Source organism: Ostrinia nubilalis, chromosome 1 (assembly GCF_963855985.1).
Source record: "Ostrinia nubilalis chromosome 1, ilOstNubi1.1, whole genome shotgun sequence".
Lineage (NCBI taxonomy): Eukaryota > Metazoa > Arthropoda > Insecta > Lepidoptera > Crambidae > Ostrinia > Ostrinia nubilalis.
The window spans coordinates 12,287,928-12,304,958 of NC_087088.1; the positions used below are offsets into that span (position 1 = coordinate 12,287,928).

At 37.7% G+C, this 17,031-nt stretch overlaps 1 protein-coding gene and 1 long non-coding RNA gene across 6 annotated transcripts in view; one reads left to right on the forward strand and one right to left on the reverse strand.

Annotated features, from left to right (window-relative positions):
* The window catches only part of LOC135072482 (protein argonaute-2), a 29,381-nt gene that overhangs the window by 7,655 nt on the left and 4,695 nt on the right, over positions 1–17,031 (reverse strand). Inside the window, exons 8-13 of one of the 5 annotated variants that reach the window (XM_063966438.1) lie at positions 16,838–16,959; positions 16,026–16,210; positions 12,838–13,004; positions 11,221–11,369; positions 9,619–9,796; positions 499–690 (exon numbers count right to left, since the gene is read on the reverse strand). In XM_063966438.1, coding sequence (XP_063822508.1) covers positions 499–690; positions 9,619–9,796; positions 11,221–11,369; positions 12,838–13,004; positions 16,026–16,210; positions 16,838–16,959 — 993 coding nt within the window. Of the gene's footprint in view, positions 1–498; positions 691–9,618; positions 9,815–11,220; positions 11,370–12,837; positions 13,005–16,025; positions 16,211–16,837; positions 16,963–17,031 lie in introns of all 5 variants that reach the window. The other 4 variants (XM_063966429.1, XM_063966423.1, XM_063966413.1 and 1 more) reach the window with 4 other exon arrangements.
* On the forward strand, positions 2,481–3,393 carry LOC135072642 (uncharacterized). The gene is made up of 2 exons (XR_010257468.1): positions 2,481–2,716; positions 3,231–3,393. It is a non-coding gene; the product is annotated as an uncharacterized LOC135072642 (long non-coding RNA).

Consider the following 17,031-nt stretch of genomic DNA (forward strand, 5'->3'; position numbering starts at 1 on the left):
ATTTGATTATTGATGAATAATAAAATAAATCCTACTAGTTCGATTGATGGTTTCATTTAATTTATTTAAACCAGGTTACCTATAATAATATGTTTTCGTTAATTTATGAAAATATCAAATTAATCCTGAATCCTGATACATAAAGTTAGCCTATTAATTTAACACAGGTACGACTGTACTCAGTGTTGCACTATCAAATGCAATTGACGCGCCTCTATGCCAGGGTTTTTATGTTCCTGGTCAGGCTATAATATAGCGCAACTTCTACACGGCCTAATATAAGGCCGTGTAGAAGTTCTCTGGACAGTGGGCTGAGTGTGAGTTTACATCAAACGCGCTCACTAGTGAGCTCGTTTAAAAAATGTATGAAAATTTTAGTTTTTGAAAGTTTCCCGCTAGGGGCGCTGTACAATCCGTCATACATTTAATGTCATTTTTTGACAACTCACACTAGGCCCTCAGGGCTTACAACTAATGAGTCATTTCGTGGTATCTCACCTGTATGCCCTGGTGGCTGCAGAGGTAGAAGTCGAACTCGGTGGGGTGCGTGATGCCGAGGTCGACGGTGGTGCCTGCGGGGATGTTGCCGGACTTGCCCGACTGCTCCTTCTTGTCGGCGCAGAACAGCCGCGTGTGGTGCCGCTTCTGCACCACGATGAACGTGATGCCCGGCTTGTATTCCGCTTCCAGCTGGAATGTTGCAGGTCGCGGATGTAAGCAAAATGGGAAACCAATCGATTACCTGTAGGCCTAGGATGCACGCCACAATAAACTTTTATCGACAGGGAATCCGGATCTACCATATGGCTTTTTGGGCCCCCAGCTAAGTCAAGTCAAAGTCAAAAATAGACGATAATGCGAAAGAGTATTAGCCCTAGTATTAGCCCAGGGCCCTAAACTCGCAGTCCGGCCCTGTTTACCGATATTTTATCGATTCTAAAATCATCGATAAGTTTTTATCATGGGGCGCATCCTAGTCATTATGTTATACCTTCGCGTGTCTATACCAAGTACATACAAAGTTCGCCTGGCCGTTGTAAGACTACATTTAGATCGCGTTGCGATGCATGCTTACACCGACATGTAATCAATAAAGTCAGATTAAAAAGCTGACAAAACAATATCGGATATCACTGGAACTGGATACAACTCGAGAAACCGGTTTTCTTTGAAACACACGATGTAGTCTTCACAACAACGCCATTCTTGCCCTCTTACTAATAAAAAGTTACACACATGTTAATTTTTTTTAAATGACATTTCCATACTAATTGTCACTTAACTGTTTAACGAGCGTATATTTTTTATTAGTAAGGAGGTTATTATGAATATCTCAATTTTAAAATAATAAAAACTAGAGAAGCAGTAAATAGGCTGATTTTCAGTACATACATACAATTTTCAATCAAAATCTCATGAAATAGGCTCCAGAGATCGGCTACACACGACATCTAATTTCATTTTCTCTTTAACGAACGAAATGTTGAAGTAAATTACTGCTTAATTAATCTTCAAAGTAATTTTAAGAAAAAGAAACTACTAACTAGAAAGTTATCTACTTTAATATTGATGTTTTTGTTCAGCTACAGGAAATCTTTTATTGAAGTGGGCATTTCATTCGCTAACGAGAACAAGAAACACACTCAAACACATATACATATTACATACCTTTTATACACGACGGCTTGAAAGTTTTGGAACCTATATATTGGTTAGAAAGTAGTGGTTTTCTCTAACGTAACACTGTATGTATCCCTTCCCAATCAATTCCCAAATACGGCTCGCATGTGTGAGGCGTTTCGATTACACCTGTAGGCTTAGGATGCACGCCGCGATAAACGATTATCATGCTATTTTATCGATTCTGCCCATAAATTTTGACGTCAATAAAAGTATATCATGGCGCGCATCCTATACCGGCATATGTTAGTTTTAAAATAGATTTTGACGATTGAAGCTTTTGCATTGTGTTAAATTTTTCTTTCACTACATTACAACCAATATGGCCGGGATGGCCATACTTACTGCAGTTTGATGTCGCGTGAAATGTCATCTCACTGGTGGATCAAAGAATATAGAATATCAAAATAGGCTAACTAAAAAATATCAAAGATACATTTATATTGCGGCATCATAAAACAGTGGTAGTAAACACTTATTATAGTGTGATTCAAACGAGTAGGAAAAAGCAGACTTAGCACAGTTTCAACACCAAGTTTTCATCCTCTTATATTTTTTCAACAATACCACCAGTCTTCCTTGGCATAATGGCGCATCCCTAAGAATCAGCTAAGCTAGCTAAGGTGGACTCCCCAGGAACATTCGCGTGTAATGTAACAATACAAAATTATGTTTAAATAATGATAATTTTAATTTTGTTGCTTAAAATAAATGTTTTTAAACGCAGTCGATAGCACTTCAACTTACCACATACTAATTCATGAATTGATTTAACATTGCCATAAAAGTACCTATTAAAATCCTCAGAATACGGAACAAACCAGAAACCGTCAACGGGCGTAAATGTGTATTCATATAAATTACTCCGAATCGCACTAATTTGACTTTAGAGCAATTAGTCAATGGCCGGCGCGCGCATTGTTTACATATCCGTCAGATTGACACTTTATAATTAAATTATGCCGTCTTGTGCCGTTCCAACATGTAAGAATGCTACTGGAATTACGAAGAAAGTGCATGGGATCATGTTTTATCCGTAAGTAGCACATTTCCAATTCATTTTAATTAAATAATAATTTTCAAAAAAAATCACGGTTGTATTTTGTAAGTGTTGCCACAGGTCAACGGAATATTTTACCCTACTTTTTTATATTGAATTACATTTGTCTATAAAAAATTCACGCGTTAATTTTGTTAGCGTTACCACAGAATAATGAAATATTTTCCCCATCCTTTTTGTTTTAATTAGTTTTTAGTGTAATTTCATTCATGACATGAGAACCTGATTAATTAAATTATAAGTGCCACTTGTGGTCTAAACTGAATAAATATTTTTGAATTTGATTTGATTTTAATATTTGAATTAATTTATAATATTACTCCCGAAATAATGAGGAGATAATAAATTACTATCGTGAATTTCATACTTTCCCATTTATTCAAAAGTAAGGCATTGGTATCAACAGATCAGCAGCAGCAATATTTGGATATTTAATAATAATTTTAAGTAATTAATTATTGCTTACATACTTACTCTGATTTTCTTTCAGGATACACAGCCAGAGTTGCCTCGCAATCAAATTCAAGTATTGGTGATGTTTTTGATTTGGATTCTGTTTTTGACTCCAAGAAAAGTTAAACTAAAAGCACTACTGCGCCGTAAACAAATGTTTTGTTGTCGATATGTTTACATAATAAAGAACCTTAAGTTTCTTTTTTGTTTTACTTGGCATTCTAAAATTTATATTCGACTTTTGTAATTGACTTTTAAATAACATATTATACCTACATGTAGTATATTACACTATTTAATAGAAATAAATAATCATCTACACTTAGTTACTTCGGAGTAAAAATTAAATTCATAGGTAGGTAGGTACTATCTATGCCTATGGCCAGTCATGTCGTCTCGTTCTATCGCAAAGAATCACCATTTGGTGAGAGCGAGAGCAAAAACGGAAATGGATAGTTAACACTATTACTATTAATACTATTCATTAAAAAAACGTATAAACACTTGGCACCGCCTCTAAAAATCATTTTCGAAAAATCTCTTGGTTCCGGCTTTTTCCCATCTGTGTGGAAACGCTCTAATGTAATTCCAATATTTAAGAAAGGCAAAAAGGAGGATATTACAAACTATCGTCCAGTATCGATTATGAGCCTTCTTGCTAAAGTGTTTGAACGTGCAATTTATCCGGTTATAACAGGGTTTTTCAAAAATATTATTCTGGACTCTCAGCACGGATTTTGTAAGAATAAATCGACAACCGGTAATTTAATGGACTATGTGACGAGTATTGCTAAGTCTGTGGATATGCGAAATCAGGTGGATTCTATATACACAGATTTTTCTAGTGCTTTTGATAAGGTGGACCATAGTATTTTGTTGTCAAAACTCAAGGGTTACGGTATACACGGAGATCTTTTACGATGGTTAAACTCATACCTTAGCGATCGAATTCTGACTGTTACAATTCATGGATTTAAGTCGAACGATTATGTTGCTCGTTCAGGCGTCCCGCAGGGATCACATCTCGGGCCAATCCTCTTCTTAATTTTTATAAACGACATTTCTAAGAATGTAAAATTTAGTAATATCTCTATATATGCTGACGACTTAAAATTATATAGATGTATTAAAAATCAGACAGATGTTTCTTTGTTACAAAGGGATCTTGATGCCGTGCACGAATGGTGCGTTACCAACAAAATGATTCTCAATCCGCAAAAGTGCACACTTATAAAATTTACGAAAAAGAAGAATGTCTTACCATCTCATTATTCAATTGTCAGACAGACCCTAAAAGAATCAAATACTGTTCGAGACCTTGGTGTTTCATTAGACAGCAAACTGACCTTTGTTGAACATTTAGACAATATAATAACAAGGTCTTGGAAAATATTGGGCTATGTCAAGCGGACCACCAAAAACTTTAAAAACATTAACACCCTCATAATAATCTTCAACGCTCTTGTCCGCAGTAACTTGGAATACGCTTCAAATGTATGGAATCCCATTTACAGTACTCACTCTCAAAGAATTGAGCGCATACAAAAGAGCTTTACTCGCTATCTTGTATATAAATGTCGAGATTGTCCCCGTGGAGCTGACTATGACACCAGACTAAAATATTTTAAAATGTCTTCTCTTGAGAACCGACGTAAACTCTTAGATGTTATGACTTTACACAAGCTGATTCACGGTAATTTAATCTGTCCAAGTTTACTACAACAGATTGGTCTTATTGTCCCATACCACATCCCTAGACATCATATGTCTAGCATATTCAACATGCCCCATTCTAGAACCAACCTGGGTAGTTGTGCTCCGCTGTACCGGTGTATACGCACTTACAATAATATTAATACTGCTGACATCGATATCTTTGATGAATCGGAGCGCCGCTTCAAGAGGAAGTGTGTGGAATTAATGTTATGTACCTAATATTTATTGTTTCTTTTCTTAATTTTGTCTTTAATTAATGTCCTACTTTAAACTCGAGTCAACGTTCGATAATAGGAAATGATGTATCCAGCTGTAAAGGCATATATTTTAATATTGTACCTACTCAACACTGTATTATTGTTATATGTAAAGTTATATGTCGTTGGTGTATCTTTTTCAATAAATAAATAAATAAATAAACACTGTGGCCGTGTGTACTTATTTCACTTACTTATTTTTTACTTGTTTAACATCTCTTTAAAAAATTACATAATTTTACCCCAAAAATGGGGGTGTCACACGGCGCTAGTAACACTAAAGGGGGTAGAAGGGCGCGGGAGGGGAAGTATTTTGGACACAAGTTGCCGCGTAGAAATGTTATCGAACACTCCTTCTGGTTTGTTCTGTATTCTGAGTTAAAATCTTGAGAAAATTCGTCGCTTTGTGATACCTTAGTATTTTATCGTCTGTACCTAACACGAAATGAGAATACTTGAACTTCCATTGGGAACATTATGAAAAACCTCAAAAACGGGACTTAACGCAATATTCAATAAGTAATTATAGTCCAGTCATTATAGTAAGTTCACCTCGGAATTCGAGATACCCAGCTGTAAGTCTGTAAATACGTGTATATTGACACCCTAAAAGTTGTCTCAAAACCTACATATGGTAGGGTGTAAGCAACTATTAAATTTCAAGGTCAACGGTCACAAAAATCGGTTTTTTGCGCTTTTTTTAGAAATATCTCATTTCCTGTGGGTTTTTTGCTATTTGTATTTATTATCAATATTGTAGAATACTAAATTCTCTACAAATTTTGTTTAAAAACTTTTTTTATACGGTGAACCGTTTTCGAGATAGAGGGCGGAGAGCGCGCGGTCACTGCATCACTTCAGGTCTTCTTAAGCGGTTTAGATTTTTCATACAAAAGGATTTTCCCGCTAATTCCCGTGGGAATTTCGGGAATTCCTTGTTGTAACTAAGCTTTGAGTTTACTAAGGTACCTACATGCCAAATTTCAAGCGTCTAACTTCCGTTAAGCGTTTAGATTTTTCATACAAAAGGATTTTCCCGCTAATTCCTGTTCCCGTGGGAATTCCTAAGTATACTATAACCTGCCCAGGTGTATGAAGAATAATTGTACCAAGTTTCGTTAAAATCCGTCAAGTAGTTTTTGTTTCTATAAGGATCATACAGACGGACAGAATTCTATACATGAAATATATTTTCAAAATAACTATCAGGGGGTGATTAGTGATCGATACTGATGCCAAAAATGCAATCAGTAAAATTTTTGTCTGTCTGTCTGGCCGTCTGTATGTTCCTTATAGAAACAAAAACTACTCGACGGATTTTAACGAAACTTGGTACAATTATTCTTCATACACCTGGGCAGGTTATAGTTTACTTAGGAATTCCCACGGGAACAGGAATTAGCGGGAAAATCCTTTTGTATGAAAAATCTAAACGCTTAACGGAAGTTAGACGCTTGAAATTTGGCATGTAGGTACCTTAGTAAACTTAAAGCTTATTTAGAACAAGTAATTACCGAAATTCCCACGGGAATTAGCGGGAAAATCCTTTTGTATGAAAAACCTAAACCGCTTAAGTTGACCTGAAGTGATGCAGTGACCGCGCGCTCTCCGCCCTCTATCTCGAAAACGGTTCACCGTATAAAAAAATTTTTTAAACAAAATTTGTAGAGAATTTAGTATTCTACAATATTGATAATAAATACAAATAGCAAAAAACCCATAGGAAATGAGATATTTCCAAAAAAAGCGCAAAAAACCGATTTTTGTGACCTTTGACCTTAAAATTTAATAGTTGCTTACACCCTACCATATGTAGGTTTTGAGACAACTTTTAGGGTGTCAATATACAAGTATTTACAGACTTACAGCTGGGTATCTCTAATTCCGAGATTCTTACCTAATTTAAGCTTAAATGACTGGACTATTATAACTGTAACGTCAAATGCAAGCGAGACTTCAGATTTGTATGCTCTGTTATAATATGTCAAAATGACCCTTCCCGCGCCGCTCCCATACCTCATGCACTGTCTCAGTTAAGCGCTAGATCTATGTAATCCTACTAATATTATAAATGCGAAAGTTTGTGGATGTCAGGATGCAAAAACTACTGAACAGATTTTGTTGAAATTTAACAGTATTATTGTTTATAACCCAGATTAACTTAAAGGCTATAATTTATGACGATATGTGATAAAATAAATTTCAATAAATAATAAGACGTGGGTAAAAAGCGCCATCTATCGTCATTGGTTAAAATCTACAGCCAAAAAATTTTGACGTTCATCCAGGGGAAGCCGTTAAACGCCATCTATCAACATCATTATTAATTAAACGAGGTCCACGCGTACGAAGTCGCGGGCGAACGCTAGTATTTCATATTTCGTCTGACGTTTCGGCTGGGTTGCACCGACCGTATATAACATTGTTACATTGCACGCATAAGCTCCTGGTCAGCGGGCACCTTAAGATCGCCTTCACATTAGGGCGTCAGAAGCGCGACAACAGCACGGCAGCAGCGGATTCACAATAAAGTGTAGGCGCACCCTAAGCGACACGAAAAAGCGACAGCTTGGCGACTTAGGGCTGATTTTTCAATCGTCAGATATTTTTTAACTGAAGAATAACATTCTCATTTTGACATATTTCCCGTACTAAAACTGTCAATGTGCCAAACTTATTCTTCAGTTATAAGTTATCCAACGATTGAAAAATCAGCCCTTAGACGCGACACAAAGCTGAGACCGACAATTTTATACATTTTGTCCAAAGTTTACACTTGGTGCCAGAGTCGCGGAGTCGCGACGACAAGCTAATGTATGAAATTGTCTAAAGCCCGGTCTGTGAGCACGTAGAATTTTGTCCCCCAAGTTACCCATCTTTATCGCTCGCGCGTAATTATATTGCTGACGGGCGCCCGCAGTGAGTGTGCGAGCGCGACAGCAACATAATTACGCGCGAGCTATAAGGATGGGTAGCTTGGGGTCATTGGACAAAATTCTACGTGCTCGCAGACCAGACTATAGCACAAAATATAACAGAAGACAAACTCCATACTAAACGCGCTCGAGCCACGCACACATAGACACCGCTCTAGCAAGACTGTCTTGGACGAATGCGAGCGCGACGTGGCACGACACACGTTCGCCACACGTTCGCTGTGGTTCGCTTGAGTCACGCGCCGGTCAACCGCCTGTGATATTATTTTGTTTTACGAAATTGACGAAAATGAGTGAACAGAAAAAGTCGTATTATAATTGTTCGGTATTTGGTTGCTTAAACTCATCATTAAATACCGAATTTTCATTTTTTAAATTACCAGTTGATTCGGGGAGGTAAGTAAGTTATTTATTTGAATTTCAATTGAAATGGAAAGCCAACTCAATTATTAGGAATATCGAATTGTTTTAGAGAGGTTTTAGGAATTATTGGATAACTAGCTTTTGCCCGCGGCTTCACCCGCGTGAAATTTAGTTTGTCACAGATCGTCATAAATTATAGCCTATATGTTATTCAGGGTTATAAACAATAATACTGTAAAGTTACATCAAAATCCGTTCAGTAGTTTTTGCGTGAAAGAGCAACAAACATCCAGACATCCAAACTTTCGCATTTATAATATTAGTTGGATAATAGTGTCAACCACTCAACTAAATACTACTTCCTTCTCGTGTATTTGTTTGCAAACTATTACTATAATAACGTACTAAATATAAATAAGTATACGTGGATATCTGTTATTGTCTTTCTTGCATAGTATTAAGAGTAACATTTTTCTATCATAACGAAATAAACGCAACACATGACAAGACAACCCTAGCGCGACGGCCGAGCGTGCGAGCGAGAGAGGTATGCAAAGCGAGGTACATACATGAGTTTACCTTCTGTTATATTTTGTGACTATAGTCTAGTCACTTTCGCGTGTCGCCTAGTGTGCGCCTACACGAAATTCCGCAGCCGCACTGTCATACAGTTTATAATTAAGCCACGTTTTCACTAGGGGACATGTCGCGGAGATAAGTCGTCCGACATTGTCGTCTCTGCAACTTTGTCCCTCGACATATGACTTGTTCACACTAGCCAGTAGTGAACAGTATGTCGCCCGAGGAGCGATACAAAGCGACACGCGACCTCACTACTCAAAGGCTGTCGGGCGACTGTCGAGGGACACGAAGATCGCGCATGTCGACACTCGCAGAGCATCGACAAGGGACAAGTCTCATGACCCGTAGATGTCGCATTGCGCGGGCCACGTGAATTTCGTGTCGGGCGACAGAGTCGCGGGACAAATGTCTCCTAGTGAAAACGCGGCTTTAATTTAAGGTTGTCCGTACATCGAGTAGAGGTTTTCTACATTTATTAGACTTAAGCAGGTATAAGCGTTATGAGTCGCGCGACAGTCGCGCTGCTAAAGTCGCCTAAATGTGAAAGCACTATAAACAAATGAAGGTGTACCTTGATGCAGGCCTCGCGCACGGCGGTGAGCTCGTGCTGCAGCACGTGGATGAACTGCCCCTCGGAGATGCCGTCGCGGTACATGATGATGCGGTGCGGCTTGAACCCGCCCGTGCTCTTGTAGAACATTATCAACAGCTCCTGCACCATGCTACTCATCTCGTGCACTATTTCTTGTCTGCAAGAATTTGCACTACTATTACTTGATAGCTTCGAAAGTTCTACAAGTTGCCAGCTTAGATTGTAATATTGGGTTCATATCTGGTTGAAGTTACGAGTATATTATGACACAATTGAATTAAAGGAGGAAAGCTATAGTTATAAACTTATACTTGGATTATCATTCTAAAAATTTGGAAAATAAAGAATTTTATGGGATAAAATTTGGAACCAATATGTATCAAGTCTAAATAAAGTTCTGCTATAAAAAATTCCAAGATCAAAAAATATTCAAGAGGACAGGACAATAGTTTGGAGTAAATAATGATGTTCTGTTTCAATAGCGATGATCGATAACATTGATATCATCATTATCAGCCACAGGACGTCCGCTGGTGAGCATAAGCCTCTCCTTTAGATTTCCAGAGCAATCGGTTAAAATCGAATTTCATTCAGTCGTCGGTCCACCGCACTCCTGACGCCTCCATCTTCAACTTTTCTGCACGTCGACATACATGAGTTTTCAGTTCATGTCTTTTCCACTTGCTGGTCAAAAATGACAGATAAGCAATCTAAGGCAAATAGCAAGCGCTAATTATTGCCGGTTTTATTGGTTTGTACATTAAATTGCACTTCGATAGAACACCTGTACCATTTTAAAATTAAAAAACACGATGTTAATTTAATATGAATCCGATTTAGTGATATCTTTTTAGTATACGTAACTAATATAGTTAAGGTAGACAAGGAAGAAATCACTTATTGGACATAAGGCTCATTCTTAGTTTGTTAAGAATTTGTATTCAGTTCAGTTTAAGCCAAATGACGTCCAATGCTGGACAAAGATTTTTGTGTATTACAAAATAGTTGCCAGCATATTTTTAACCTTGCTAGTCAAGATTCAAAAACAACAAAAAAATTACATGCTATATCCGTTATAGGGACAACAAAGAGAGAACAATATGGCTGGAATAACAAAGTGGACAGTATCATAAAATAAAAAATCAAAATAAAAAAAAAAATATTCAGTTTAGACCACAAGTGGTCCTCAAAATATAGTAAATAATAAAAAAGAAAAGGTAGCCCGCCCTTATGGGGCACTTTACATGTCTCCTTATCTTTTGGGCCCTACCAGCGCTTCGAGACAAACATAATATGGCAAGTGCTGAGAAGAAACGCCAGAACAAACTCAGTCACCACTAATTGCCAGCAATTATCTAACGGTAAGAATAACCAAATTCAAGTACATCAAATATGTGCAGACTGAACTAACCACGCATCCCTGTCATCAATATAGTCTCGAACCTTGTAGTACCCTTTGGACATACGGGTATTTTTTATATGTATCTTAAATTTGTTTATAGGCAATTCTATGAATATGGGCAATATTACAATATGGGTGGAACAACAAAGTGGGTAGTATAAGAAAGCATTGGTCAGTACCTGTGCTGCTGCACGCGCACGGTGGCGGCGTAGCGCGATGGGTGCGCGTCCATGGAGCCCACGACGGCCGCGATGGACGGCTTCTTGTTGTCGCCCGCCGGCGGGTGCGTCACATCCACGCCCAGGAATATCACCGGCTCGTTGAACACCTGCAGAGAAACAAATGAATGCGGGTTACTGGTTTGAAAAAGTACGCTGCGGAGAAACAAATGAATGCGGGTTACTGGTTTGAAGAAGGACGCTGCGGAGAAACAAATGAAAGCGGATTGCTCGGTTAAACAAGTAAACCGGTTCGTTAGGCCGCTTGTACATGATATGAAAAGTCACCGGGCCTACTAGTCCGACAGGGGACCGTAAGATACCCCACGTCACTTGATATTAAGATAAGCTCTATGGCACACGTTTGGACTATACGCAAGAATTCGTATGAATATTCGGCTAAACACTTGAGAAAATGAAACTCCTAAACTTATTTATTTATTTAAACTTCTTCACTTTCCCTTCAAGAAGTCGAATGCGTATTATTTATGTGAAACTTGAATGAACTGGCTCCTTAACTCCAAAAACAAATGAATGCGAATTACTATTTATTGGAAATTCGAATGAAGTTATGGTGCTTTTATGGTGAAGAATAGAGATAGACTGTTTAGCATAGAAAAAACATTACTCAGCAATACTACAAAACACTGGACATTGAAAAATACTTTTGTTAGAATACTATTATTTATTAAACTATGAAACTAACCAATTTGTTAAGATACATTCGGTGGATGTTACATATCACATAAAACATCAGATGGCGCTTACATGCACTTTTGAACTTATGTTTACATAGTTGCGCCAGGTATCTCTACAGAGTGAGTGAGTTATTCAGATAAAATAGGGCTTGTATCACAGCGCCATCTATACACGTCATCATAAATTTAAACTTTGTTAATACTAGTGCTGCTATCTACAGCAGTAGACAGCTACAACTGAACCTATTTGGTCTAGACTGCTACAAATGGAGCTAGTGCTATCGTAAGCCTTCAGATGGCGCTGTAATAAAGTCGTAATAAAGCTAAGTACAGACGAATGCGAGTCGGTGCAAGTACATTCTAAAAAACAATTCGACTCATGCTCATGATAGGGGTTTACAAAATATGAACGCGATGATATACGTATCAGAGTACTTTGCTCAACGCGCGTGTATCTGAACTTAGCATTAGAAGACTTCGATTTTCTCTGTGGCTAACTTAATTAAATTGAATAAATAAATAGATATATTCGGAGCTTTTTTATTGCATAAGTCATTTTAAATAGGCATTAGATGGAAATACACAATATATTAGGTATAAATATATTCTAATCCTACTAATATTATTATAAGTGCGAAAGTTTTTATGGATGTATGTTTGTCACCTTTTCACGCAAAACGTATTGAACGGATTTTGATGACAACAGTATTATTGTTTATACATCACAAAAAGGCTATAATTTAAAGTTAATTACACGCGATGCCGTGGGAAAAAGTTAGTCTTCTTTATAATAATAATAGATTAGCCATATAATTAGATGGAAATACATAACACACAAAGAACATATGAACCTAGATGAATAAGAACGCTTGGGCTTTACCTTCGGACGCAGCGAGGGCACCAATATCGAGTTAATGCCGCCGAGTTTGACGTTGATCTTCAGGCACAAGTTGCTGAGTGTCTGCGGCGACGTCTTGTTGACGTTCTTGGCCTGCACGCATTGCGTCGCCATGCCCAGCACTGTGTCTCCGACGCGCTTCACTTCGGCTGTTTGACAAATAAATAATAATCTATAATATAAAAATGAATCGCAAAATTTACCAATTCTTTTTTTTAAATGTTTGTTGAAGTCCAAGGATGGTTTTTACGGGGAGATTTGCAAAATTCAACCCCTAAGGGGGTAAAACGGGGTCCACGAGTACGAAGTCGCGGGCGGCCGCTAGTAAATAAATATAAATTTCCTTGGACATATTATACACTGCGCCTCTAGTCCCAAACTAAGCAAAGCTTGTACTATGGGTACTAGACAACGGATTTGTAATGGAATAATTTACCCAACACATCTAGACTTAAGCCGGAGATTTTAACACTAAGGACCAGATTACGACGACATGGCGATGTCAAGAATATATTCGTTTTCTTTAAAGACCGTATCAATAAGCCAGGCCGTTTTATGCATCAATTCTAACTATAAAAGTCATTAATAGAATTCGATGAAATCTGTCATATTCCTTGTAATGATCGTTTAGGCCCAGTTTTTTGATTCATAGTTAAAATAACAAATTGTTAAATTTTGCTACTAATGGTTAAATATTAACAAATAGTTAAAAATGTACTAAAAGTCAAGCTAACCATTGTTCGAAAAACATTTTTTTCTGATATTTAACTACTTGTCATTTGACATCTGTCAAATTTGACTATTGGTTATTTTAACTACGAATTAAAAAACCGGGCCTTACGGCCGAATACTGAAACACTACTCAAATCTGTCACTCAGCTGACGGGCTCCTAAATTTAAGTATCCTTCAATTTTAAATGGTATTCTCAAACGCTACTCAACGGATTTGAAGCCGTGATCAGCTAAGCAGCTCTCAAATGTTTACATAATGGCAACATTTACCAAAAAAAGTATGTTTTCATTTACACAAATGATAACTTTACGTCTTTTATCCATTACACGCAGCATCGTTTGGTTATGTATTGTCTTTTATGGAAATACTAGCTGACCCGGCGAACTTTGTTCCGCCTTATTGGCAATAAATAAGCAGATTTTTTTTTAATTTCGAACGGGATAAAAAGTATCCTATGTCCTTCTCCTGGCTCTAAACTACCTCCCTGACAATTTTCAGCTAAATCGGTTCAGCCGTTCTTGAGTTATAAGTGGAGTAACTAACACGACTTTCTTTTATATATACAGGGTGTTTGGTAAATGGGTATATGAGCCGACACTAGCCCATGTTAACATGGGCATATAAATGGTATGGTGAAGTCAGAAATTTGATTTCATCATTTTATTTTTTTTAATTTTGATACAAAATAAATTTTATAAATTCCGATTTGTATGAAAATTAAAATAATTAAAATGAAGATATCAATTTTCTGACTTCACCATACCATTTATATGCCCATGTTAACATGGGCTAGTGTCGGCTCATATACCCATTTACCAAACACCCTGTATAGATACTCAATCAACTTAACATAGAACAGTTTATTTTTAGTTTCTATTATATATAAATCTCGTTTTATCATATAAAAAAATTAATGCTTGCATTTTTATTTAATTAAAAAAATAATTTTAAATGTGATACTTTTTATTGTTGAAATCTAATAAGTGGCGATCGTGGACCGAAACGTAACCACAATTGACATTTATCATTGTTGACTGACAGAGCATCAAATTGACAAATCAACAACTCTTGGAAATGCTGCTATGCGATGTCCCCTTAATCCTCAGAAATAGGCATGATTATGTAAAGCGATTTCATAGGAGCTATTTTGGTTGTTACTTCGTGCACTATACGATGCACAGTTGGCTGTTAGATTTGGAAGATATCACCTAGTACACGTTCATAACTTCCCGTTGCGTAGAATAGTAGGGTTATAATAAGTATTTGGTCCACTGGTTGTATGGCATTTGGTGAGGGGTTTCAAAGAGCTTCCAAATTATGAATCCAGAAACAACACCGTTTCTTTAGGGACGCGGAACCTCGCTCGGATTTGCCTGTCATTATAATAATATTTTTCAATAGCGTTCAGCCTTATTGCGTTCCTGCGATTAGATCTAGGTATTTCCTCGAGGCTCGAAAGAAATGATAACGATGACACACATTATTTACCACTATTTAGGTCGATTTAGGTATAAGAATAGGATTTAAGATACCGCGCAAGCACTCTCAAATTTAACAGCTGCTTAAGACGATTTGACAGTTGTTTGAGTAATGCTTAGCGTTGAATGGCGTTTCAGTATGCGAAAATTCATTTAAGTGGCGTTTGAGTGCAACTTAATTTGAGAGGTGCTTAAAAATTGAGAACTGCTCAGATATTGTTTTGAGTATGCGAAATGTAAGTTTAGGAGCTGCTTAACTATTTGAGAAGCCGTCAAATATTTAAATGGCGTTTCAGTATTCGGCCGTTAGTTGCCTGAAAATTGACAAAAAGTTAATTAATTGAGTTTTTAAAATTGTGACGTCAAGCTGTGTTGCTCTACAAAATCATAACGTATTGAGATTGCTACAAACGTACCTCAAATTGATTCCCTATTTCAACGTAGTAAAAATGTTAATAAAACTATTTTATTTTGCTAGGTTTTTAAAAAGTACTTTTACACGTCCCAGTATTAACCCTACCACTGCTTTAGAACAATAAATGTGCCAGCGTTGAGAAGAAGCTGGGCAAGAAACTCACGCCCGAATTCACAAACGATGCTTGATTATGTGAAGCAGCAAATCGAACGCATAGCGTTGAATAGAGCTCTGTGATTGGTTCGTGTGTCACCCTGTACGTGCACGCGCACTGTGAGACCTAATAGTAATGTTTGTGAATATGAGCGTTATTGACTAACGTGTGATAGTGTTCGTTCGTTCGTTCGTTTCAGCCGAAAGACGTCCACTGCTGGACAAAGGCCTCCCCCAAGGATTTCCACAAAGACCGGTCCTGCGCCGCTTGCATCCAGGTACCTCCCGCGACCTTCACCAGATCGTCGGTCCACCTAGTGGGAGTGTGATAGTGTGTGTGTGAGTTTAATAACGAATGAGTGTAATGTGACAAGAAAATTGTAATATTTACCGTATACTGGCGTCTTGCCGGGCAGCACGACGACAACGAGCTGTAGCTGCACGAAGGTGGACTTGAGGTACTTGAACATGGGCTCCACCTGGTCCGGGCCCGTGGCATACTTGCAGAAGCACGGCTGGCCGATGATCGGCATGCCGGCGTCGTTCGATATCTTCTGCAGCTGCTGCGTGAAGTTCCTACGAAGGAAAACAGTGTCATCATCAATATCAGGAAGAAAGAAGCCCTGCTGATATCTTTCCGGAACCATATGAACTGGGCCTCTTCAAGGCGAGTGAATAGGCACTGGGCAGTTATGCAAGAGCACAACTATCTCTTGATCAACAAAGGCTAATAGAGGATTTTGTCTTTACTCCCCACGCCATTTGGGGAACGATATCAGCATCATAAACTTCCAGCCATTGGACACTGGACCATGTAGGTATTCGAGTTATTTTTAACAACTCAATGATGCCGACTTATTGAGATAAAGAGTGAAAAGTTACAATTTGTCTTGAAAGTAATATTCGTAAAGACATTAAAAGGGTCTTCTGTCAAATAACTCGTAGCGTCCTTTGACTGGTACACTATCGTTACTCTCATAGGGCGATTACGCACGCTCGGGAATCTCCCGGCACGCCACGTGACAAGGTAAAGATAATTTAAATAAACTGCATGGCACTAGCAGTTTATGTGCTATATGCAACCTAATGGGGCAAACAATAAATATAAATAAATAAATAATCTAACCATGGTCCATAATCTAAACCACGCTAAATAAATAAAATTAATTTTAGTGTTCACTTAAATGTATGTATTCAACTTACTTGAGGGCGTCTTCTCTGACGGTCCTCTGCGGCGCGAAGCATGCGATGGCCCACACGCGTATTTCCACTCCCATGAAGAATTGCTTTCCACGCATGTCCCAGACGCCTTGGTTGGGTAGCGCCTGCTGTAAGAAATAAAAGAAGAAATTCAAAGATACCAAAATAAATTACATGAAAAAGAAAAACGAAAAAAA